This window comes from Leucoraja erinacea, chromosome 5, assembly GCF_028641065.1.
Source record: "Leucoraja erinacea ecotype New England chromosome 5, Leri_hhj_1, whole genome shotgun sequence".
In the NCBI taxonomy this organism is placed as follows: Eukaryota; Metazoa; Chordata; class Chondrichthyes; order Rajiformes; family Rajidae; genus Leucoraja; species Leucoraja erinaceus.
In genome coordinates this window covers 65,681,851-65,708,000 of record NC_073381.1, presented here as the reverse complement: position 1 = coordinate 65,708,000, position 26,150 = coordinate 65,681,851, and the positions used below count along the sequence as shown (strand labels likewise).

Sequence of the window (26,150 nt, the reverse complement as noted above, 5' to 3'; positions counted from 1 at the left end):
ACTCTTCCTCTTTGCTTTACTTAACTGCTCCAAGTTGTGAATTCATGCTCTGATTTGAGCATGCTGTGAATTCATGCTCTGATTTCTATTCAAGATCATTTTGTCAACCAAGGGTAAAATTCTATGAAGAAAAGTAGGTTCCAGTTTGAAAAAATAGCCGGAGAAAGTCTGCATAGATTGTTGTGGGGTATGTAGGATAACATAGGTACTTGGGTCAGCACGGTGGTGCAGCAGTAGAGTTGCTGTCTTGCAGTGCTGGAATGGAGGGCTTGCAGTGCCCGGGTTCAATCCCGACTATGGGTGCTGTCTGTACGGAGCTTGTGCGTTCTCCCCGTGACCGCGTGGGTTTTCTCCAATATCTTCGGTTTCCTCCCACACTCCAAAAACATACAGGTATATTGGCTTGGTGTATGTGCAAAATTGTGTGTATAGGATAGTGTTAATGTGCGGGGATCGCTGGTCGGCACGGACTCGGTGAGCCGAAGGGCCTGTTTCCGCTCTGTGTCTCTAGACTAAACGAAGAAGTAGATTGTTCATCGAACCAACTCTGCCATTCAGGTATATAATGTTTGTTCTGTGTATCAACTCGACTTGCCTGGATTTGATCCATATTTTTGATATCCCTGCCAAATTCTGTAAGTATTATAAAACACTACAGCACAAATAGGCTCTTCGGCACATAATGTTTGAGCCATTCACTATATCAAATTAAATCAATCCCATTTACCTGCATATATTCAACGTCCCTCCATTCCATACTTGCTCGCATGCCTATCCAAGGCATATAATTCACATAGATATATGCAGCTGGTAAAGCTACTGCCTCACAGCGCCAGAGACTTTAGTTCAATCTTGACCTCGGGTGCTATCTGTGTGGAGTTTGCTCGTATAAACGCTTTTCAATGTCACTCGGTACACATATTGCAATCACGCATCGCAATCTGTCCACTCTTTTAAACCACTATTCCAACAGCAACTGTACACTGTGGATGGTTCAATTGTAATCATGTATAGTCTTTCCGCTGACTGGTTAGCAAGCGACAAAAGCCTTTCACTGTACCTCAGTACACGTGACAATAAACTAAACCAAACTACTCTGACTGTTATCTAACTAACATTTTGTACAGCTCCAGTAGGACATCCTGCTCTAGATGACAAGAATGGCAACATGTGCTGGGAATTGTTCAAATGTGTTGCTATGTTGGAAATCTGATACATGCCTAACATCTAATCAATATTGCTAATAATGATAATATATATTTATCATGTTCATTGGATGTCCCATGCTGTTTACACAAATAAAGTACTTTTGAAATGCTGTTACTATTGGTATCTATAGTTCAGTTTAGTTTAGAGATACAGCACAGAAACAGTCCCTTTGGCCCACCAGGTCCGCACTGACCAGCGATCCCTGCACACTAACACTAGGGACAATTTACAATTTTACCAAAGCAAATTAACTTACAAACCTGTAAGTCTTTGGCCTGTGGGAGTACCCAGAGGAAATCCAAGCGGTCACAGGTTTAGTTTAGTTTTGTTTATTGTCATGTGTGCCGATGTGCACTAACACTATCCTACATGCTAGGGACAATTTACAATTTTATACTGAAGCCAATTAACCTACAAACCTGTACGTATTGGAGCGTGGGAGGAAACTGGAGCACCCAGAGGAAACCCACACAGGTCACATGGAGAACGGACAAACTTCGTACAGACAGCACCCATCGTCTGGAACAAACCTAGGTCTCTGGCGCTGTAAGGTAGTTATGCCCCTGTCCCACTTAGGAAACCTGAACGGAAACCTCTGGCGACTTTGCGCCCCACCCAAGGTTTCCGTGCATTTCCCGGAGGTTTTTGTCAGTCTCCCTACCTGCTTCCACTACCTGCAACCTCCGGCAACCACCTCCAACCTCCGGGAACTGCACGGAAACCTTGGGTGGGGCGCAAAGTCTCCGGAGGTTTCCGTTCAGGTTTCCTAAGTGGGACAGGGGTATAACTCTACCGCTGCGCCACCATGCTGAAATAGAAAAGATTTTTTATTTACATAGGAAGTGGTAAATAAACAAGTTTTTGATTCAGGAGCATTGTGTAAGTAATTCTAAGGTGTGAACATTCCATGGAGCCAGATAGGGGATGAATGAGATTAGTAGACGTTTGCCTAGGGCTAGGCTGGAATAATATAGATGTTTTATTACTGTTAAAACAGTTCCTTCACAAATTTAATTTTAAAGCAAATCATAGTCGTAATTTATTAGCCAAGTATGTTTTGCAACATACGAGGAATTTGGTTTGCCATACAGTCATACCAAAAAAGCAACAAAACGCACGTCTACATAAAAATTTGACTTAAACATCCACCACAGCGGCTCCTCCACATTCTCCACTGTGATGGAAGGAAATAAAGTCTCTTCTTCTTTCCTCTCGTGGTCGGGGGAGTTGAACCATCCGTAGCTGGCGATCGAGATCCCACGCCGGGGCAGTCTAAGCTCCCGCATCGGGATGGTTGAAACTCCTGCGGCTTGGAGTTACCAAAATCGGTCCCTAACTCGGGACCGCGAGCTACACGATGTTAAAGTTCGTAGCTCCCGCAGGTTAGAGCACCAAAGGCCAACCCCTGGCAAAGGGATCGCCCGCTCCAAGATGTTAAAGTCCGCATGCTCTGCGGTTTTGGAGCTCTAGAAGTCTCAGCAAGAGGCCGCTAACTCCACGATTTTAGGCCGCAGTACAGACGGAGATACAACACGGAGAAAGTGCATCTCCGTCAAGGTAAGAGATAAAAAAAACCTGTATGGGTCTTAACCTGGCTGAAACAACTGAAAATGTAATTTTAATTTTTGTTCATAAACCATCTTATAGCACGCTGTCTGAGAGAGATCTTGGTATTGTCTTAAATAATGTAACTGTCTCAAAACTGAAAAGGTGTTTTGTACCTAGAATCATTAGTAAGATGATTTATTCTGAAAAATGGAATGAAAAGAAAAGAAGCGGTGTAAGACAAAGGGTAGATTTAAAGGGAATGCAGGCGCAAAGAGATTTGGGAATGTACTGACATCTTGTACTAAATCTAGGAAGATGACAGCACAAACAAAGACAGCTGTCACAAAGTGCATATAAGGAGAATTGGGTTTGTTAATAGAGGTACAAGAGGAACATAGATCATAGAATCGTAAGTGATAGGAGTAGAATTTGACCATTCGGTCCATCAAGTCTACTCCATCATTCCATCATGGCTAATCTATCTCTCTCTCTCCTAATCCCATTCTCCTGCCTTCTCCCCATAACCTCTGACACCCGTACTAATTAAGAATCTTTCTATCTCTGCCTTAAATATACCCACTGGCTTTGCCTTCACAGCCTTCTGTGGCAAAGAATCCCATAGATTCACCACCTTCTGACAAAATAAATTCCTCCTCATCTCCTTCCTGAAAGAATGTCCTTTAATTCTGAGGCTATGACCTCTAATCCTAGACTCTCCCACTAGTGGAAACATCCTCTCCACATCCACTCTATCCAAGCCTTTGTTCAAGTTGTTCAAGAACATCTGGGCTTGGGAGTGAGGAGAGGTTTAATTAACAGCATAATTGGAAACTTGCTAGCCTACAGACTAATACATTGTGACAGGACAAAATTGGGTAACGAAGGCGTTTTCAGAAGATGAGTTGGAATTTAATTTATGCTGTTGATTACTTGTTTGACTAGATGGCACGGTGGCGCAGGGGTAAAGTTGCCGTGCTTATAGAGCCAGAGACCCTGGTTCGATCCTGACTATGGGTGTTGTCTGTACAGAATTTGTATGTTCTCCACATGACCCTGTAGGTTTTCTCGGGGAGCTCCGGTTTCCTCGCACATTCCAAAGACGTGCAGGTTTGTAGGTTAATTGGCTTTGGTAGAAATTGTAAATTGTCCCTAGTCTGTAGGATAATGCTAGTGTACGGGGATCGCTGGTTGGCACGGATTCAGTGGGCCGAAGGGCCTGTTTCTGTGCTGTGTCTCTAAATTTAAACCTAAAAACTTGTGTGGTGTTGGACTGTACAAAGAATATTGTGTTAACATGATTAACCAGTGAGGTAGCTGGAACATAGCCATTGGGCCCCAAAGGAAACCACAACCAATGCTCCAGCTCCAGGTTTAAACATTATTTGGTAAGGCACAATCTTTCAAATCTTGTTGGCCGAGTCTAGATTGTAACTTTCGTGACCCATGTCTGGTATCTACTTGAAATTTGGCTCAGATTTAGATAAAACATAATTGATAAGGAATTCATAACTTGCCAGTGCAAGAAGTTCACACTAATTAGTTAAGCTAATTAGATATAGTAACAGCGCCCTCTTGTGCTGAGTAATATATAGCTGTATATGGGAACATTGAATACGGACTGTCGCAGAGGTCCCGGGTTTCATTGGCTCCTAAACCCACCTAATTAATGGGTGAGGGCAGATCCTGTGCGTTCCCCAGTTTACTGAACCCCACTGACTGCAAGTGTGCAGAGGGGGGGTCACGGCCATAGTGGGACTGGGGCAGTGACAGGCTGGGGGAAGGCTAAGGCATCTTCCACTGAGAGGAAAATGACTAACCCTAACCCTAACCCACCCCCCTTCCAGAGCTGCCCACGACTGGAGCAGCTTTGGGACCAGCTGCGGGCTCCGTACGTGCTCCGTCAGCGCGACTACCTCGGATCATCAGCAGCAGCCCACCCGATGCATCGATTACACCGAATGTCAACATGGTGGGGAGCAGCACGGCCCTGCACGCCTCCCGGGCCGGCTACAGCACCCCCATAGAGCCGGCTCCGTCAGTCCGCCCGCTCGCTTGCTGCAACACCGGCCGACGGACAGCCTGACCGACCCCTCACAGCACCCACTGGCCGGCCAACAGCCTGACCTATTGACTGACCCCCCCCCCCCCCCCCCCCCCCCCTACTGACTGACTGACCCCCCCCCCCTGACCTACTAACTGACCCCCTGCTACTCAGCTCAGCTCCGGCCCGCCTTCAGCTCCCCCATAGCGCCGGCTCCATCATGGAAGTCCTCAGAAAAAAAAATACGCCTGCGGGCTGGATGTTTTGGGTTACGGGCAGAAACTGGCCCGTGGGCCGTAGGTTGCCGACCCCTAACCCTAACCTCCTTCCACTGAAAGGAAAATGCCTAACCCTGACCCAGACATTAACCCTAACCCTGATGCTAAACCTAAACCTGACTCTAACCCTGACCCTGACACTAACCCTAATCCTAACGCTAATGCTAACCCTAGCTCTACATTTTATTTATCATTTTTATTTCACAGTTCACAACATCATAACTTTACAAAGATAAATCAGTTGTAAAACAAAATGTTAGCATTACCTTTCTTCCTTCAAAACCTTGCTATTGTTGTGATGTAATTAGGAGGCTGCAATGATTGCTATGGTCGCTGCCTCGCTTGAGTGAAACAAAGCGCGTGATTGGTCAATTGATGTCCGACTCAATGTCAAACGTGCTTTGATTGGACAATTACTGGTCGGAAAATTTGAAGTTTTTTTCATATTTAAAAAATATGTGTAGGTTTTGTTCTTGACGAGTTCCAGGTATGATTTCCATAATATTTTTACACAATATGTTATAAATACAGGTAGATACGTGATTTGGGTCACGAAATGAAACGAAAAAGCACCTCGGCCCACGGTCTATTGTTGAGATCATGCTTTATCTTCCTTGTGATGACTTTCATCTATACATAACTAAAACTCTGATCTTGTGCTCTTCCGGTTTGCACGGATTTTCTATTCGCGCAAAAATGGTATGCGATAGCGCTATGATTTTTCGTCAGCTCACTCACCGATCTCCTGTGCTGCAAGTGCAGCAAGCTTCATTCCGATCGGTAGTATATTGTAAAAGATAGCAAGGTTTAATAATCGTAAAAACCACCTGTGCGCAGATAGATCTCTCCTGGTCCCCCTCGCTGGCTCCTGCCCCCCTCCCCCGTGATATCCCCCTCTCCCCATGGCTCTTCTTCCGTCTTTTCTCCGAGCTCTCCCCCCCACCCCGCCCACACGCCGGCGCGGCCGTACCTGATGGTGCTTCCGGGTCGAGCCGAGGATCCGAGGCCTGGCTCTATGGGCGCCAACGGCTGATGCTCCTCTAGGGCATGCAAGAAGGGAGAGGTGCGGCAACCTCGAGATCCTGGGGAGGGAGAGTGGGGGAGGAGAGGGGGAGGAAGGAAGTTGGGAGGGGAGAGGAGTTATGGAGGGATGGAGGGAGGGAGCAACTGAGGGTAGTGGAAAGGAGAAGTGAGGGAGGGATTGGGAGAGGTTAGGAGGAGAAGGATAAGAAGAGGAAGGAGGTGAAGAGGGAGAGTGGGGAAGGAGGGGGAATAGTGGGAGAAGAGGGGGAAGTAGAGGAGTGCGGGAGGTTGGGAATGGGGAATAGAGGGAGAGCAGGGCAGTGCAAGAGGTGAGGAAGGATAGTGGGGGGGTTAGGGGGAGGTGAGGAGCGGGGAGGTGAGGGATAGGAGGGGAGAGTTATAGAGGGAGTGAGTGACTGAGCGTACGGGAAAGGAGAGGGAGAGAAAGGTGAGGGAGGGATTGGGGAGGGGAGGAGGAGGGAAAAGAAGAGGGAGGGTGAAGAGGAGAGGGAGAGAGTGCTAGGGATGGGCGGAATTGAGCTGCGCCTGTGCAGTTGGGGGGTATGGGTGAGTGGTGGAATATTGCATTGGGGGACCAAGCCTCCTGTGTGACAGGGACCCAACGGGTCCCACTTAGGGTAGTTGCTAAACAAATAGTAAGCCACTGATTGTCAAAAGTTTGTTTATGAAGGCTAAATCACGGAAGAAGAAGATTTGAAAAATGTAGTAAGGAATGTAGGTAATTTATTCAGGTCGGACCCGTTTGCATTTGTTCAGGTCTCATTTGCATCTGCCATTCACCAGTTCCTCAGACAGAACAAGGTGACTAAACATGTCTGAACTAGAGTAGGGAAGCAGCCTTGCATTTGACACTCAGGTAATTAATTAAACATTGAAATCCTTGCAAAACGTTCTTAATGGAAGACCTGAACTAAGAGGTAATTATTCTCTTACCATTACCTAGATAAACAAAATAAAACCTGGCTATTTACCTTTGTTTGAGATTTAAATTATTTACTATTTTAATAAATAGTAAATGAAAGGAAAGGAAAAATACTTTTCACAACCTTGGGCTGCCCTGCACTGCTTGCATCCAAAGCTAGCATCATATTTCAAAAGTATTTCATTATAGAAAATGTGGCAACTGATTTATTCATAGCAAGATCAGATTCAAGAATAGCTTCTTCCCAACAATCAGGCTCTTGAACACTATGGCTTTGGGGTTTTTCTGCACTAGTATTAATTTGTTCATTTTTGTTTATTAGCTATTATCTATGTATATTGTGTTACAAACCTGTTGTACTGCTGCAAATAAGAAATGTCATTGTCCTATTGTCAGTACATATGGCAGTTATACACACTTGACTCGTCAACTGTAATGTGATGATGATCAGATAGGTTTACTCAGTGATTACACAAAAAAGCTGGAGAAATTCAGCGGGTGCAGCAGCATCTATGGAGCGAAGGAAATAGGCAACGTTTCGGGCCGAAACCCTTCTTCAGACTGATCGGGGGTGGGGGTGGGTGGGGACAAGAAAGGGAAAAGCAGGAGGAGCCCGAAGGCTGGGGGATGGGAGGAGACAGCAGGGGGGTTGAGGAAGGGGAGGAGACAGCAAGGACTAACAAAATTGGGAGAATTCGATGTTCATGCCCCCGGGATGCAGACTCCCCAAACGGAATATGAGGTGCTGTTCCTCCAATTTCCGGTGCTGCTCGCTGTGGCCATGGAGGAGACCCAGGACAGAGAGGTCGGAGACGGAGTGGGAGGGGGAGTTGAAGTGCTGAGCCACCGGGAGGTCAGCTTGGTTATTGCGGACCGAGCGGAGGTGTTCGGCGAAACGATCGCCCAACCTCCGCTTGGTCTCACCGATATAGATCTGCTGACATCTAGAGCAGCGGACGCAATAGATGAGGTTGGAAGAGATGCAGGTAAACCTCTGTCGCACCTGGAACGATTGCTTGGTTTACTCAGTGATGTTGGTTGACGAATCAGAATTCACACCTGAGAGAATGCCTTTGCCTTTCCTTGAAAAGTCACCTTTGACAATGTTCACTCCATTAATTGTACTGGAGAGTCAGCCTAGATTATAAGCAATCAGTGGGGTTGAAACCATAATCATCAGGTTCAGAAACCCATTAACTAAGCCACTTGCCCCTTTAAACTAGAAGTAATAGTGATTATATGGATCGCTGTCAATATTCAGTCATTACATTTCTTAATCCCTGTTAAAAGTGTAGAGTATTGCAGCCTTAATGCCAAAGATTTTATACAGCTTTGTTGGTGTTGCTTCAATACTTTTCCTAATTATGGAGTGCAGTTTTGTGCTATTTATGCAACTATGTGAAACTGCTAACCACTGAGGCACTACACTACTTTGTACTTTATATCATTAACCATTATAACTTAGGAACTTTGTCAGCTTTCTTGTCAAGGAGATTTGTGATGATAGTTGAAGATAGATGTTCTCCAGTCATCGTCTGTAAGCCATTCATTAAAACAATTTTACTACAGATGTTCAAATTTTTACATGGAATAGATTGACAGGTGTAGCCAATTATTAAAAGTTCCCCTCCAATAACGACATGATTTTTCCATGTTTCCCTACATATCTATGCTGCCTCACAGAACAATTGTATTATCCCATTAAAGCTCTCTCCACATTTCCACAAAATACATTCAGATTAGAGTCATAGTTATATAGAACAAAAGTAGGTCCTTCGGCCCAGCGCACCCGTTCCAATCAATATGCCTTCCTGAGCTTTGCGTGTGTGTGTGTGCACATTTACTTTCTATGCCCTCCCGATTTTCTTCTTAAATATACTGCTACATCCCTTATACACCTCAAGGGATTTGCTTGATCCCATCTGCTTCTACCAGCTATGTGTTTCATTTTTCCTGAGGGGATTCGGAGAAACAGGGTCTGTCTGCTTTTGGAAATACGTGATTTAATAAGGGCTTGTTGCATGTCTTTGTGTATGAGAAATTATGTCTCACCAATTCATTTGAGATTATTGAAGACGATTTATAAGGGCAGGGTGAAAGACATTGGCTACATGGGCTTTAGCAAAGTTTTTGGCAATGTCCTGTGTGGTAGACTGGTTCTGAAGGTGATATCACATGGGATATACGGTGAGCTAGCCAATATCCCTCATCACCAGTGTTCCTTAATCCTGCCAGCCTTGCCCTCCACTCTAACGGGAACATGTTAGCCCCAAACTCTCCCAATCTCACTTTTACAAGCTTTTCACTTGCTACGCGACTCTTTGACAGCTTTTCCCAATCAACCTTTACAAGTTCCCATCTTATGCCATCAAAATCAGGCATTCCACAATTTAAAACCTTAACCTTTGGAACACTAATCCAACACAATCGGGGCAATTTTGAGATTTTGAGAGCAACTGTCCATATGGTGCCAGCACAATAACCTGGCCCTCAACACCAGCAAAATCAAGGAACTGATTGTGGACTTTGGAAGGAGTAGGATGGGGACCCACAGTCCCATTTATATCAACGGGTCAATGGTGAAAGGGTCAAGAGCTTCGAATTCCTGGGCGCGCACATCTCTGAAGATCTTTCCTGGTCCGAGAACACTGATGCAATTATTAAGAAAGCACATCAGCGCCTCTACTTCCTGAGAAGATTACGGAGAGTCGGTTTGTCAAGGAGGACTCTCTCTAACTTCCATAGGTGCACAGTAGAGAGCATGCTGACTGGTTGCATCGTGGCTTGGTTCGGCAACTTGAGCGCCCTGTAGAGGAAAAGACTACAAAAAGTAGTAAACACTGCCCAGTCCATCATCGGCTCTGACCTCCCTTCCATCGAGGGGATCTATCACAGTCGCTGCCACAAAAAGGCTGGCAGTATCATCAAAGACCCACACCATCCTGGCCACACACTCATCCCTCTGCTACCTTCAGGTAGAAGGTACTGGAGCCTGACGACTGCAACAACCAGGTCCAGGAATAGCTACTTCTCCACACCCATCAGGCTATTTAACTTGGCTCGGACAAAACTCTGAACATTAATAGCCCATTATCTTTTATTTGCACTTTATCAGTTTATTTATGCATGTGTGTCTATATTTATATAATGGTATATGGACACACTGTTTTGTAGTCAATGCCTACTATGTTCTGTTGTGCTGAAGCAAAGCAAGAATTTCATTGTCCTATCAGGGACACATGACAATAAACTCACGAACTTGAACGAACATTCCTATCTTCTGCCTGCCACCGCAAGTGGCTGCAGATGGCTCCCCGCCAGGTCCCCCCTGGTTCTCAGCGGCCCCCCCACCGGGTCTACCCACCTTGTCACTTAATCTGTGATGCAGCCAATTTACCAGCCGTGCCTTTGTGACTCGGACATTCCAAAGTTTCATTCACCCGTCCTAGGCCGTTTCATAGTTTATCTCATTAAGAGTTTTATTATCTCATTAACCTGCTCTCCTCGTTGTATTCCTTGAATGCATTGTTGCCATTGCGAATGTTCATGTAACTCATTTTTGAACCTTTCTAATAACGTATCCATCCTTGCTCTAACAACAGTTACTTTTCACATCCGTACATTGTATTCTCTGGCTACAATCACGGTGTGCAATCCAAGGGTCTGCCTTTGGCCCTTTCTTCATTTCACAACGTCTTGAGAATACTTCCAATAGATGTACGCATGTATGTTGACCAGTGGTCCTTCTACAGTTGTACAGGGCCCTAGTGAGACCACACCTGGAGTATTGTGTGCAGTTTTGGTCCCCTAATTTGAGGAAGGACATTCTTACTATTGAGGGAATGCAGCGTAGGTTTACAAGGTCAATTCCCGGGATGGCGGGACTGTCCTATGCTGAGAGAATGGATCAGCTGGGCTTCTACACTCTGGAATTTAGAAGGATGAGAGGGTATCTTATTGAAACATATAAGATTGTTAAGGGTTTGGACACGCTAAAGGCAGGAAACATGTTCCCGATGTTGGGTGAGTCCAAAAACAGGGGCCACAGTTTAAGAATAAGGGGTAAGCCATTTAGAACGGAGACGAGGAAACACTTTTTCTCACAGAGAGTTGTGAGTCTGTGGAGTTCGCTGCCTCAGAGGGTAGTGGAGGCTGGTTCTCTGGATACTTTCAAGAGAGAGCTAGATGGGGCTCTTAAAAATAGCGGAGTCAGTGAATATGGGGAGAAGGCAGGAACGGGATACTGATTGGGGATGATCAGCCATGATCACAGTGAATGGTGGTGCTAGCTCGAAGGGCCGAATGGCCTACTCCTGCACCTATTGTCTATTGTCTATTTGCTCTCTTAAACCCTCCCAGTTCTAATCCTGGATGAGCAGTTTGCCTAAATGCAGACAATGGAAAATGTAAATCTCAGCTTTTCAACTAAAATTCTAACTCTTTCTCCTAATATTTGTATAGCTTATTTTGTATATGTTTTTTTTGTTACTATTGAGATATAACTATATTTTGTAAGTTCTCTATTTTGCCAAATAGCTATTACTGTTGTACGTCAAAATGTTTTCCCTTGATTTATTTTGGTCCTTTCAAACTATGCCTGTTTACAGGATGATATGTTATGTCAAACATATTGCTGAATTCAAACATTTATCAACAGACTCTGCACAAATCCTTAAATATTTTCCCTTCATCAGCTACAGGCACCATTTGAAAGTGGCTTTGCTCCTAAAACTTCCATTATAGCGTGATATAATATCTCACTGCCCAAATATAATATCTGAATTTTCACCAAATTTAGTAACAATGTACCAACATTATTCATGCTTTTTTCCATTTGAAGAAAACGGTTTGGCTGGAAACAAGCACTGCTCAGACATGTCCATTCAACATCTTATACTCTCACAAAGTGTTTGAACACATTTCTCTTCACTAACAATTTGGTTTCTACGCCTATGTGTTGTAACATGTTTTGAAATACTTCTGCTTAAATATTGTCTCTGACATTTAATCATTGAAAGACTTAAGTCATAAAGAAGAGTGTTTTTTTATTTCTCACTGGACTTATTTCAAACATAGGCATGGTAATACATTTCCTCTGTTAGCACACACAGGAAAGCACTTCCTAATGGAAAGAAGCAAGCCCATTCTTACAAAACTGCAAAAGGGAAATATCATTATATACATCTGTATAAGGATGTTCTTGACAGCACATATTAATGGAATCATCTAGGTGATAATATTGGAACAGACTACTTTTTTAAGGTGAATCCTGTAATACAGATTTTCCCTGAGGTTACAACAAGTTCTGTTCCTGAGAAATACTGGTAATCCAAACAGTTTGCATATCAGAAATGCAGTCGCAAACTGAATTCCCACCCAGCAGAAGGTGCCTGCAGAGGTGGGTTGTTTCATAGGGAAAGATAGTCTGGAGCAGCACTTTAAATGTTATTTTGCCATTCTTAATATATTAGCAAATTAACAATCTGGTAACAATCCTATCTTGGGCAAATAATTATATATATTTTTTCGGATTTTACTACAGACAAAGGTTTTAAATGCTATAGATAGTTTTAAAAAGGACACTGCTCTTGGCCTGACCGGCTGCCTCTAGATCGGAGTCTCAAAATGGACATCAAGGTATTAAATTAAAACATATTTGTCCTGGGTTTGATGTGACAAAATTCCAGCTAATGTCAAGAACAGTTACCTGTAGCCTCTCAGTAGCTGGCAAATCCACCCGGCCGACCTCCCAAACACTTGTTGGTGTGCACGGGCTGTACATATGTTGTTGTTCATAAACTGAGGAGGACCTAGTCCTATTGTGGAGTTTTGGTACCATGATCCTGATACAGCTGTCAGGAACATGACCATCTTAAGAAGTCCAGATTTTACATGAAATGGTGAGTGGCAGTAGAATAGGGGTTGTGCCGGTGAATTGACAGTGATGTGAAAAGGCAGGTATTGGTCATGTTGAGTGTTTGATGGTTGAACGTGTTGAGCCAAACTCAAAAAAGGGTGAAGAAGATCAAATGATGCTCTGCAGATACTGCTGAAATTTTAAATTAATTTTTAGCTCAATTGCAGTGTAGAAGTAAATCCAATGTTCATCTTGTTTCCATTTCTTTTTAGGGTCTGAACGGAATGTCTGTGGATGAGAAGCCTGAATCGCCCATGTATGTGTATGAGTCAACAGTGCATTGTACAAATATCCTCCTGTGCCTCAATGCCCAGCGCAAGCAGGATATCCTCTGCGATGTGACCGTAACGGTGGAGAGGAAGGAATTCCGTGCCCACCGCGCTGTCCTGGCGGCATGCAGTGAATATTTCTCACAGAATTTGATCGGGCAAACAGAACATGAGCTGGTTATCACACTGCCTGAGGAGGTATGATGTAGTAACTTACTTTAAATGTAGAACATAGCTTAAACTGATCCTACTGCTGCAGGATGCATGGCATGGGAACACTCCATGCAGTGTTAAGTTATTTCCTTGATGTCTAAAATAGCAGTGAGTTTACGTTAAGTTATTTTTACTCTAATGAACTCATCAAGGCAAACTGAATGTAACAAACTAACACAGTGCATAGTATATAGTTGTGCAGAAGCAATGTTTTGGACCGTTGATATTAGTTGCTCCTGTGCCAACCCTATTTTCCAATTTACGAAGCTCCATAGCTTTGTAGAATTCCAAGCCCTGGTATCCCTTTCTTCATGCAAAAATAAAAAGACCAGAAACTCCTCTATGTAACCCCCTTGAATCTAAATCCTAATATTTGGGACATGCGAGGGGAACAATTCTGGATCCACATCCGTCAAATGGCAGGATGATTTAATCTCCATGCCTCTAAAAATGCACCATTGAGTTTACAGCATTGGAGCCCTTTCAGTCCATAATGCCCATCTCCCATTTTAGTTAGCAAACCCAATCACAGACAGAATTTTTTTTTCGAAGAAGACCTGGAATCATTATTAATCTGAGGGGAAATTGAGTTATGGGTCACTTTTGGTTGAAGCTTGTAGTTAGATCTTTGAAAGATGCTCTTAGCGGAGACTCGACTCGGCCCCGAAGCTGTGGCGGAGGCAGCGACCACCCGCGGAGTTTGAACCATCGCCTCGGCGCAGAGGGAGAACAAAGAGGGAAGAGACAGAGACTTTAAGATTTTGCCTTCCACCACAGTGAGGAGGTGTTTGGTGAACTTTCTGTGGTGGATGTTAAATTTGTGTTGATTGTGTGTTTTTGCCATTTTTTAAATTATATGTATGACTGCAGGGAAACAAAATTTTGTTCAGACCGAAAGGTCTGAATGACAATAAAACAAATCTAATCTAATCTAATTAAGCTGAAACTGTAAAATGAAAGTTGTGGAGGGTGGGGGGTTAGCTTAAACTATACTATCTGTCAAAAAATATATATATGATTTTGGGGGAAATCCACTCTTAACCATAATGGCGCTCTTATATGCCCAACCCTGAACTGAAGACATAAACTCATTTAACCAATCATTCCAGCAATTTCATGATCTTTTTAGGTTTCAAAGGTCTTTTATTGTCACATATACCAATTAAGGTACAGTGATATGCAAATTACCATACAGCATTACAAAATAATAGCACCAAGATACACAACTATTTAAAAATTAACATAAATATTCACCGCAGTGGATTCCCCGCATTCCTCACTATGATGGCAGACAATAATGTCCAATCTTCTTCCTCTTTATTCTCACGCGGTCGAGGCAGTCGTACAATCTCTCGGGGCGATCGAATCTCCCGCGTTGGGCCGATCAAAACTCCCGCGTCGGGGTTGTCGAAGCTCCTGCAGCTTGGAGTTCCCGAAGTTGGTCTCTAAACCAGAGACCGCGGGCTCCATGATGTTAAGTCCGCAGGCACCCACGGTTGGAGCTCCGACGTCGATCCCTGGAAAAGGGATTGTGGGCTCCGTGATGCTAGATCTGCAAGTGCCCGCGGTGGAGCTCTCAAAATAGGTCTCCAGCAAAGGCCGCCAACTCCTCGATGTTAGGCAGCAGTGCGGACGGAGATACGATGCAGAAAAGAATCACATCTCCGTCGAGGTAGGAGATTAGAAAACGTTTTCCTCCAACCCCCCCCCCCCCCCCCCCCCCCCCCCCCCCCCCCCCCCCCCCCCCCCCCCCCCCCCCCCCCCCCCCCCCCCCCCCCCCCCCCACACACATAAAACAAGCTAAAGAACACTAAAAACATACATTTAACACACTATTAAAACACGAAGGAAAGGACAGATAAGACTGTTGGTGAGGCAGCCACCCGGTGGAGATATCAATATTAAGGTTTTTGTCAAGTCTAATGTGATTCATGAATTCAGTGACAAAAGAGAATTCCCCAGTCAAAATGTGAACTTAATGGTTTCAATAGGGAAAGGAATATTACATTTGCAGCACAACTCTCAGGGCCCTTTTTTCAATTTAGTTTAGTTTAGTTTCGAGATACAGCGCAGAAACAGGCCCTTCGGCCCACCAAGTCAACGCCGACCAGCAATCCCCGCACATTAACGCTATCCTACACCCACTAGGGACAATTTTTTTTACATTTACCAAGACAATTAACCCTCAAACCTGTACATCTTTGGAGTGTGGGAGGAAACCGATAATGTCGGAGAAAACTGACGCAGATCACAGGGAGAACGTACAAACACCATACAGACAGCACACATAGTCGGTATTGAACCCAGGTCTCCGACGCTACATTAGCTGTAAGGCTGCAACTCTACCGCTGCACCACTGTGCTGCCTGTCAAATACATCAAATGCAAAAATAGTTAGACACAATCATTTGAACAGTGATGGCAGGAAGGATGATAGATTAGATGTCTGTGTCCAACTATTTTTGGACTTGATGGATTAAAGTGAGGGAAAAATAGACTGAAGCACAAACCAAAAATACTGGAAATATGCAGCACGTCAGAAAATATCTGTAAATGTAAATGGTTTAGCATTTCAGTCATGAAACTGCCCCTTAATTCCAGTATTTTCTATATTTAGATGTGCAATATATATATTCTTAAAAAAATGATTTGTACACATCTGGATTGAATTGGAAGGTAAATCATAGTCACAAAGGCATGGAGTCATACCACACACTAACAGTCCCTTCGACCCACTTGCGATGTCAACCAAGTTGCCCCATCTAAGCTATTCTCATTTGTCCTTGTTGACACATATGCCTCAAAGGCTTTCCTATCCACACACCTGCCCAAATGTGTTTTAAATGTTGCTATTGTACTTGTCTCAATTACTTCAGTTGGCAGCTTTTCCCTCATAACACCGTACTCGTATAGAAAAAGTTATGCTTCACATTGCTATTATATATCTTTCCCCTTCTACCTTAAACCTATGCCCTGATTTTAAAATTCATTCAACTACCTTGGGAAAACAAGATTCTGGGCATTTACACTATTTATTCCCCTCATGATTTCATACACTACTATAAGATCTGCCCTCAACCTCCTGCTCTCCAGGAATAAAGTCCAAGCCTGTCCAATCTCTCCTTAATGCCTAGACCTTTGAGTCCTGGCAACATCCTTGTAAATCTTCTCTGCACTCTTTTCATCTTAATTACATTAATGAAGGAAAGTTGTAGGATTTGTGCAGACAAGTACTTCAGTGTTTGGTTTTACAAATACAACATTCCAGTTGAAAATAACTGAAGAAACTCGGCAGGTCAAGCAGCATCTGTGGGGAGAAATGAATTGTCGATGCCCTTGGTTGACAATAGACAATAGGTGCAGGAGTAGGCCATTCGGCCCTTCGAGCCAGCACTGCCATTCAATGTGATCATGGCTGATCATCCCCAATCAGTACCCTGTTTTTTTCAATTCAATTCAACTTTAATGTCATCGCACAAAATACAAGTATCAGTACAACGAAATGCAGTTTTGCGTCAAGCCGTAGTAGTTGTACATAAAGAGAAAAAACAAGAAAAAAATAGAAAGAGAGAAGATACAGAATAATCACGAAATACAGAATGATTAAACAAAGGGGGACGGAGGGACCAGAGAAGTCTATCGTCGGTTCCTGCCTTCTCCCCATATCCCCTGACTCCGCTATCTTTTAGAGCCCTATCTAGCTCTCTCTTGAAAGTATCCAGAGAATCGGCCTCCACCGAACCGAAGAAACTCTGCAGGTAAAGCAGCATCGGTGGGGAGAAATGAATTCAAGACCCAAGAGTGTTTTATTGTCATATGTCCCGGACGGGACAATGAAATTCTTACTTGCTGCAGCACAACAGAATATGTGAATATGTAAACATTGTATATAACGGGGAAAAAAAGAAAAAGTTCAATAAATAACAAATATAGTGCAAATAACAAATAATAATATAGTCTTTTGCAGTTCATAACTTATGCATTGTGTTTAATAGCATGATGGCTGTGGGGAAGTAGCTTTTCCTGATCCTGGACGTTAGAGGCTTCAGGCTCCTGTACTTTCTTCCTGAAGGCATTGGTGAGATAAGTGTGTTGCCAGGAAGGTGTGGGTCCTTGATGATTTTGTCTGCATTTTTGAGGCAGCGACTACGATAGATCCCTTCGATGGTGGGGAGGCCAAAGCCGGTGATTAACTGGGCTGTGGTCAAAACTTTTTGTAGTCTTTTTCGCTCCTGGACGTTCAAGTTGCCGAACCAGGCCACGATGCAACCAGTCAGAATGCTCTCTACTGTGCACCTGTAGAAGTTTAGGAGAATCCTTGTCAACATGCCAAATCTCCACAATCTTGCAGTCAGAAACAGGTGAGTTGATCATGGGTCCTCATCCTTCCCCTACTAGAGTCCACAATCAGTTCCTTGGTCTTACTGATGTTGAGAGCCAGGTTGTTGTGCTGGCACCATTTGGTCAGTCGGCCGGCCGATCTCACTTCTATACTCTGACTCGTCCCCATCTGTGATTCGTCCAACCACAGTGGTGTCATCAGCGAACTTGATGATGGAGTTCGCACTATGACCTGCTACGCAGTCATGGGTATAGAGTGAGTAATGCAGGGAGCTGAGCACGCAGCCTTGAGGTGCTCCCGTGCTGATTGTGCTCCCGTTCTGAGGATGAAGTGGTTCCTCCAATTTGAACAGACTGTGGTCATGAGGAAGTCGAGGATCCAATTGCAGAGGGATGCGCAGAGGCCTAGTTCCGTGAGCTTGGTAACCAGCTTGGAAGGGATGATGTTATTAAATGCCGAGCTGTAATCTATAAACAACAACCTGATATAGAAGTTTTTATTGTCCAACTGGTCCAGTGCGGAGTGGAGAGCCAGTGAAATTGCATCTACTGTTGACCTGTGTGGCGGTATGCGAACTGTATTCGGTCGAGGTTCTTGTTGTGGTAGGAGTAAATGTGCACCATAAACAACCTCTCAAAGCACTTCATCATCACAGGCGTTAGTGCCACTGGACAATAGTCATTGAGGCACGTCACCTTACTTTTCTTGGGCACCGGTATTATTGATGCCCTCTTAAAACAGGTGGGAAACTCAGACCTCAGAAGTGAGAGGTTGAAAAATTGTGCAAAAACTCCCACCAGTTGGTCTGCGCAGGTCTTGAGAACTCGACCGGGTATACCATCAGGTCCAGGCGCTTTCCGAGAGTTCACCCCCCTGAAGGATCTTCTGAAGTCGGCCTCTGTGACTATGACTGTAACACCGTCAGGGCGAATAGGGGCTCGGGAAAGCACATCAGTGTTCTCCCAATCGAACCGCTGAATGGTCGGATTTTCCGAAGTGAGAGCGAGGGATAGAGCGATAGGCATCTTTGATGGTCGTGTAGCAGTGGTCAAGGGTGTTTGATCCTCTGGTGCTGCAGGAGACATGTTGGTGGATGTTAGGGAGTGATTTCTTCAGGTTTGCTTTTTTGAAGTCCCCGGCTACGGTGGTAAATGCCTCGGGGTAAGCCGTCCTGTACTTGTTGACCACGGCGTGCAGCTCCTCCAGTGCCAGACGGACATCTGCCTGGGGTGGGATGTAGACCGCGGTCAGGATGATGGAGGTGAATTCCCTTGGAAGGTAGAAGGGACGGCACTTTACCACCAGATGTTCGAGGTGTGGAGAGCAGGAGTTGGACTGGACAGCCACGTCTGAGCACCATGAAGAGTTGACCATGAGGCAGACACCCCCTCCTCTCCCTTTCCAAGGTGCTAGTGTACGGTCCATACATGGATGGAGAACCCTTCAGGCTGGACCGCTGAGTCTGGTGAGCTGGGGGTGAGCCATGTCTCTGTGAAACAGAACACAGCTCCCTTTGGTAGAGCAGCCTTGACCTTAAGTCCTCCACTTTGCTTTCTAGTGACTGTACGTTGGCCCAGTAGGACATTAGGGGGAGGGGGCCGAAGTCCCCTAAGCTTCAGTCTTACTTGTAGTCCTGCCTGACAACCACATTTCCGTACTCCATGAAGCCCTCATCGGTGTTCAAAGGCACTGCACTTGCGAGTCTCCGCGAGGTCGGGGATTCCCCTGAGATCGGGGATTCCCTTACAGTCGGCACCTCCAGCTCCGTTGCTGCTGGGAGATCCTGCCTGATGGCCTCGACTCTGGACTAAATGAAAGCCTCCCCGGTGTTTACAAGTACGGTACTTACTGTACCTGCGCGCCTCCGCGAGGTCGGGGATTTCCCTCCGATCGGGGACTCCCTTACAGTCGCTATCTTCGGGAGTTTGCAGTAGCGCTAATGCATTTAAATGCGTTAATGTATCTAATTGTCTATGCCCTTGGGTTGAGACCTTGCCTAAGCAATGAAAGTGGAGAGAATAGGTAGCTGGGTTATTTGCTCTCTCCATTCTCAGTCTTGATGCAGGGTCTCAACCTGAAATGTCAACAGTTCCTTTCCCCTCATGGATGCTGCCTGACCCACTGAGTTCCTCCTGCAGTTTATTTTTTAATTTCAGATTCTGGCATCTGCAGTCTCTTATGTCTCAATTCAAATAAGTTCCACAGATATTGTATGGATACTTCCTTTGTGGTAGCATTATATATAGTGTTTAGTGTTTATATTATATTTAGTATCTTGATGTTTAAGTCACAACCCAGTTTCACACATCACATACACGTTACATTAATGTGCGACAAAATATTTTTGGATTTTGAGCAATGTCAGAATTAAATTACTTGCCTTTCGTTTTTTTCAGCAGGTTTGGAGAAAATAATTTTCATGTTCATACTTTGTTGTGAGACACAAAATGACAATGTGTTTTATAGTTTTAGTTTAATTAACCAGGAGAAATTAACTCTGAGAGAAATACTTAGTCAATCTTTAATAATATTTACAAAGTTTCTTACAGTGGTCAGTTAATGGGCCACAGAAAATAGTTGTCACCATCTATTTGCTCCGCTGACAGATACCATCCCAGCACAAGACATACAATTACAAGCCACAATCATTCCACAAACTTTCTCAACCCTTCTGCTCTCTCTGCATTGAAAAGCCTGTTTGTCATCCATAACAGAAATTTCCTTCAGTGGAACGTTGAACAATCAAAGTCCTCTAAATCCATTCCTTTTCTGAAAACTGTTGGAAGCTAAAGCTGAGCTTTGACCACTTGCATTTTGTGCCTGTTTAAGCCCTGCTTCTATCACCTATGTGAACTCTGCAGACACAAACACATTTAATGCAGCTAACTGGGCCAACAGCCAAGTTATTAGGAATGTTTCATTTCAGTAACACCAGAATACATGTGGACTGGATATCTTTCTTATAAACATGTGTGTGCACAAACAGAACCAAAAGGTGAAGAGTTTTTTTCAAGGACTTATAATGCAGTGATTCAAATACATAAATAATGAAGGCCATGTGGAACGCGAAAAAGGTCAGGGAAATGGTAAAACAGAGCAGGGAGATAACAAAAACGGAAACCATTTGAGATAAGTACAGAGAGGCAAAACATCCCTAATTTACATTGTGTCTGTTCACAAGATGAGATTTTACACTCCTGGATATCTTGACATGTTTTCCTTTTTCAGGAAGTGTAACTTCCCCCACACTGTTTTTGACCAAGCCCTCTCCTGTACTATATATCATCCACTTCTACTCTACCCCCCCCATGACAGAACAGGAGTAGTTTCCTCAGATCTTACCTTTCACTCCAGCAGCCTCCAGATCCAGCACATAATTCTTTGCCATTTATCTGAGCTATAATGTGATCCCATTCACATCTTCTCCACTCCTTCCCACTTAACACAGGGACCACTCTCTCCATGACTTCCTGCTTCACTCATCCCTCCCCCTTTTCCCTACAACTGCAAGAAGGTGTACAACCTGTTCCCTCAGCACCTTCCCGGGACAGAAACGCCCTTCCAGGTGAGACAGAGATTCACCTGTACCTCCTCCAATCTTGTTTAATACATTTGCATGTTCTAGATGTGATCTCCTCTACATCAGTGAGACCAAATGTAGACCGGGTGACTGCTTTGCCGAGCACCTGCACTCAGTCCGCTGCAGCTATTTGGATCTCATGGTTGCTAGCGATTTTGATTTCCCATTCCCACACCAATCTGTCTGTCAGCCTACTCCTGTGTGGTGTGGCCAAGTGCACACACCTTGGAAATCTACAACCCAATAACAAACATCAAATTCTCAATTTTCAAGTAACCTGCACCTCCTCAGTCCATTTTGTCTCCTCCTATCTTCTCCTCCTAGTCCATTCACACCTGCCCTTCTTCTGACAATAACTCATTCTTCCAGCCCAACATCTCATTCTTACTTCCCCATTTACCCCGTCTGCTCACCCCTCCTTCTATTGCTCCTATTTGCCATGATTTAATTCCATCACTTTACTTTTTTATCAGATTCTTGAATCTGCAGTTTTTTGTTCCCCACTGATCACCTCTCAGCCTCTGTTGTTATCTCTACCCATCCCTCTCCCATCTAACTGTTATCTGTTGATCAACAAATCCTAACCCATATACACCTATAACTTGCTAGCTCTTGCCTACCGCTCGCCCACCTCTTTATACGAGCTACTTCCTTTCTAGTCTTCCAGTCAAGATAAATGATCTGAATCGAAAACATTGACTGTTCATTTCCCTCTACAAATGCTCCCTGACCTGCTGACTCCACCAGCAGCTTTCCCTTCCTTTACTCCAGATTCCAGCAACTACAGTCTCTTTTGCCTCTAAAATATGACAGCTGTGACAGGGTGAGTAATATACAGAGGTGATTAATACTGTTTCCAAATGGGTGGATTTCATGCAGTGATTTGGCAGTCCCATTAAAGCACACACAAAAGTTATTTTGTCTGGTTTGAGCATATAAATCAAGTCCATCATTGAAGAACATGGTTGATGTTTCGGATAGGACCCCTGATCCGCTGAGTTACTCCAGCACTTTGTCTATTTTTTTTATAAATCAGATCTGAGCTTTGCATATCTTCACTTCTGTCAGTCTTACAGGAATGGAATGTGATATTTTTAAACCTATCTTCTTAAATCTGCTCAGGGCATCAAGCTGTGATTTTGTAACATCATCCAATGTGTGATAAATCAATAATTATCTAACCCTGTGTAGGACAGATAATAGCGCTGAGTCAGTTTTGAGAGTGTAGTTCATTCACTATTTCAGATAACTTCATACATGCAAAGCAGTAAAGTGGAACATTTCATAAAAGTGATAACAAATCCTGTCTAATTTATACATGGCTGTCTCTAAATATACACTGAAAGTTAATATACCAAGCAGATATTATCAAGGATTCAAAATAATCAAATCAGACAATTTATGGACAATGTATTGTCAGTAGGGATATTTTTTTATCATGGACTTGTCTGTTATGTGCACATTAAGGTTCTATTTCCACCAACCAGGTTATCATGGTAGCAAAATGATTGAAAAGCTGGCCTCATGAAGCTTGGACTATTGCTGTAAACATGCAACACACGCATGCACTTTTTCACCATGCATGCATCTTAACACTTCACTTTGTTTTACCTCAAAAGAAGCCAAGCTTACATTTCATAGATGTTCATTAGATGTCTGGTGGATGTGTTGGTTAAGATGATAATCAAGGGTAACAAAAAGAAGACTAGATTCTGGAATATTGCAGTGTACAGAGCTGACAAAGTTCAAAATGGTCCAGACCTGAAATGCCACCTATCCATGTCCTCCAGAGATGCTGCTTGGCCTGCTGGGTTACTCCAGCACTTTGTGTTTTATTCAATGTTCCCCTCCTGCCTTAATGACTCTACTGTATTCTATCGGCTGAACCTTTTTGCTAAATTGAGCACCTTCTGAGCAAGTCTGGATCTGCCATGTTCCCATTGTGAGCCAGGTGGTCCTTATAAAGATGACATTGTTTTTAGTTATAGTTTAAAAGTAGTAATACGACTTGCATAGCTGGTACGGCACAGGAACAAGCTCTCTGACCCATAATGTCACGATTAAAAATAAATTGGATAGGCATATGGATGAGAAGGGAATGTAGGGTTATGGTATGAGTGCAGGCAGGTGGGACTAAGGGAACAAAAAGTTGTTCGGCACGGACTTGTAGGGCCGAGATGGCCTGTTTCCATGCTGTAATTGTTATATGGTTATATGGTTAATGTCTGTGGGAACATGATGTGAAGTAAAATTAATCTCCTCTACATGTGATCCATATCCATACATTTGCTGCATATTCATTTACCTATCTAGAATCTTCTTAAATGCCACTATTGCATTTACTTCCACCACTACTCCTGGCAGTGCATTCCAGGCACCCTCCACTAAAAAAAACAAAGGATACAAAGGACATTTATTATCACATACACCAATTGGTGTAGTGAAATTTGACTTGCCATTGCAGCACACGAATAAAGATAAGACACAACATTAAAGAATTTACCAATAAACATAAAAACATCCCCCCACAATGGTTCCCACTATTGGGGAAGGCAGCAAAGTCCAGTCCCATCCCCTGTTCACCCATAGTCGGGCCTATTGTAGCCTCCGCAGCCAGTCCGATGTTTTCAGGCCCTCTTGCGGGGAAGATGGAACTCCGGCGTCGGGTGAACACTCCTCAGCGGCTTGGAAATGTCTGGAGCGGCCGCTCCCTCCCCGGAGACCGCGGCACCCGAAGTCCTCAGGCCGCGCTGGTTGGAGCTCCGACTCTGGCGATCTCGGATCCTAGGCTCCGCGGTGTTTTCAATCCAGCGCCGCCCGCCCACGGCTGGACGCTCCACAGCCACAGCTCCTCGGATGTTGTAGTCGGCTGTCACAGTACTCCGGAGCTTACCGCACGGTGACCCGGTAAGGCATCGCCCGCTCCGTGTTGGTGTCCCAGCGCTGTACTGCCGCCGAAGCTGGGGTTCCGGCCGGTCCCGACAGGAAACGCCGCTCCAATCCGATGGTAGGCCGCGAGGAGGGGGCGAAGAATCAGCTCGGAGGGAAGCCGCCTCCCCTCCCCCCACCCACCACATAAAAGACTAGAAGACCCCCAAAACAAACACTTTTAACTCACTAAAACGTTTTTAAAAAGGGTGAAAGGAGTAACAGCTGCTGGCAGGGCAGCCGTACTCGACGGCGCCCCCTATGGTGGTTTAACGTGCCCCACTCATCTTCTTTGAGCTTTCTGCCTCCCATAAAGCTATGCCCTCTAATCTGTGACATTTCCAAGATAAAATTTACTTTTTCCCTGTGCCCACGTACACACCCTTCATTCCAAGTTATAATTATAGACTTATTCCAAGTTACAAAGATATTGGGTAGAATAATGCAAGAGGAAAAACTGCATGTTGTAATTCAATTTTTTGGCGTAAATTTTTAGTGTGAACTTTAGTATTTTTAGATACTTTTGAATTCGAAAGATGCAAGAAGGATGAAGAGAGTTTCATTAAAAATATTGCATGCATCCATTCAGGAAAGATTTAAATGAAGACCACCTTCCACACTAACAACTATAAATACAGTGCTTCTATGTAATTAAAAACTCTTGGGCTTCAAATAATACATTTATTTAATTAAATATGTGTGCATTGTTCAAAGGTTGAATGGTGAGAAAATTGCAAATAGTAAATGAAGAATTGCATCAATCCCCCTCAAAGATGAGTTTGTATGAAGGCAATTTTCCCTTCCTTGTTTTTTTAGTGCAAAAACAACCAGTATATTTTGTCATGACTGTGGTGGTCTCAAAGGCTCTTTGAACTGAAACATTATTTCTGTATCTCTTTTTGAGATTTCAACTAGATTTTACAAGTATACTAAGTGGAAAAGGTTAACTAGAGAGAGAATAGCACCCTTCAGAAAGTAAAGTCGTCATCCATGTGGAACATCATAGTGGTGGTGCAAAAGGCTTTTCTTCACCGACCTTCAACAGTTAGGGAATTGAGTATAGAAGTTGGGGCATTATGTTATAACTGTGCAAGAAGTTGGTGAAGCTACATTTAAAGTATCATGATCAGTTTTGCTCACACTACTACTGTAGGAAATACACTGTTAAACTAAAAAGACTGCAGGGAAGATTTACAGGGATTTTTCCAAGATCAAAGGTCTAAGCTATAGGGATAGATTGTACCAACCTCAGAGGTCTTCCTCAGAGTGCAAAAGGCTAAGGGGTGATCTCACAGTGATGAACAAAATCATGAAGGGTTCAATAGTTAGAGTTAATGTCAGTCTTTTTCCCAGGTTAGGAGGATTTAGTACTAGAGGGCATAAATTTAAGATTAGAGAGGAAAGATTTAATAGGAACTGGAGGGACAACATTTTTACACAAAGGGTGGTGGGTAAATGGAACAAGCTGCCAGAGGAAGTAATTGAGCCGGGTACCATAACAACATTTAAAAGATATTTGGACAGGTACATGAACAGGAAGGTTTGGGAGAGATATCTGTCAAATGTAGGCAAATAGGACTAGCTTTGATGGGGCATCTTGGTTAGCATGAATGAGTTAGGCCCTGTTAGATGACTCAATGACTTTGTGAGATGTATCCCTCCTGCCAAGTGTTTCTCGTATTTCTTTTCATTTTAATTTCAGTTTTCCACCTACATATTTTGACCTATTTTCCTGCTGTGACAAAGATAGATTTTAAAGATAGGTTTTCTAGAGTAAACAAGGGATATGGATGTTCCTGCTTTCACTGGTCACAGTGTTATCGAATATTTGTAACACATGAAGCCACTCAGTCCATTATG

General features: G+C 43.9%; 1 protein-coding gene across 4 annotated transcripts in view; it reads left to right on the top strand.

The window, feature by feature from the left end:
- The window catches only part of bach2b (BTB and CNC homology 1, basic leucine zipper transcription factor 2b), a 235,514-nt gene that overhangs the window by 155,810 nt on the left and 53,554 nt on the right, over positions 1-26,150 (top strand). For all 4 annotated transcript variants that reach the window (XM_055635828.1, XM_055635826.1, XM_055635827.1 and 1 more), the window contains exon 3: positions 13,172-13,426. In XM_055635828.1, the coding sequence (XP_055491803.1) occupies positions 13,172-13,426 (255 nt within the window). The remainder of the gene's footprint in view (positions 1-13,171; positions 13,427-26,150) is intronic.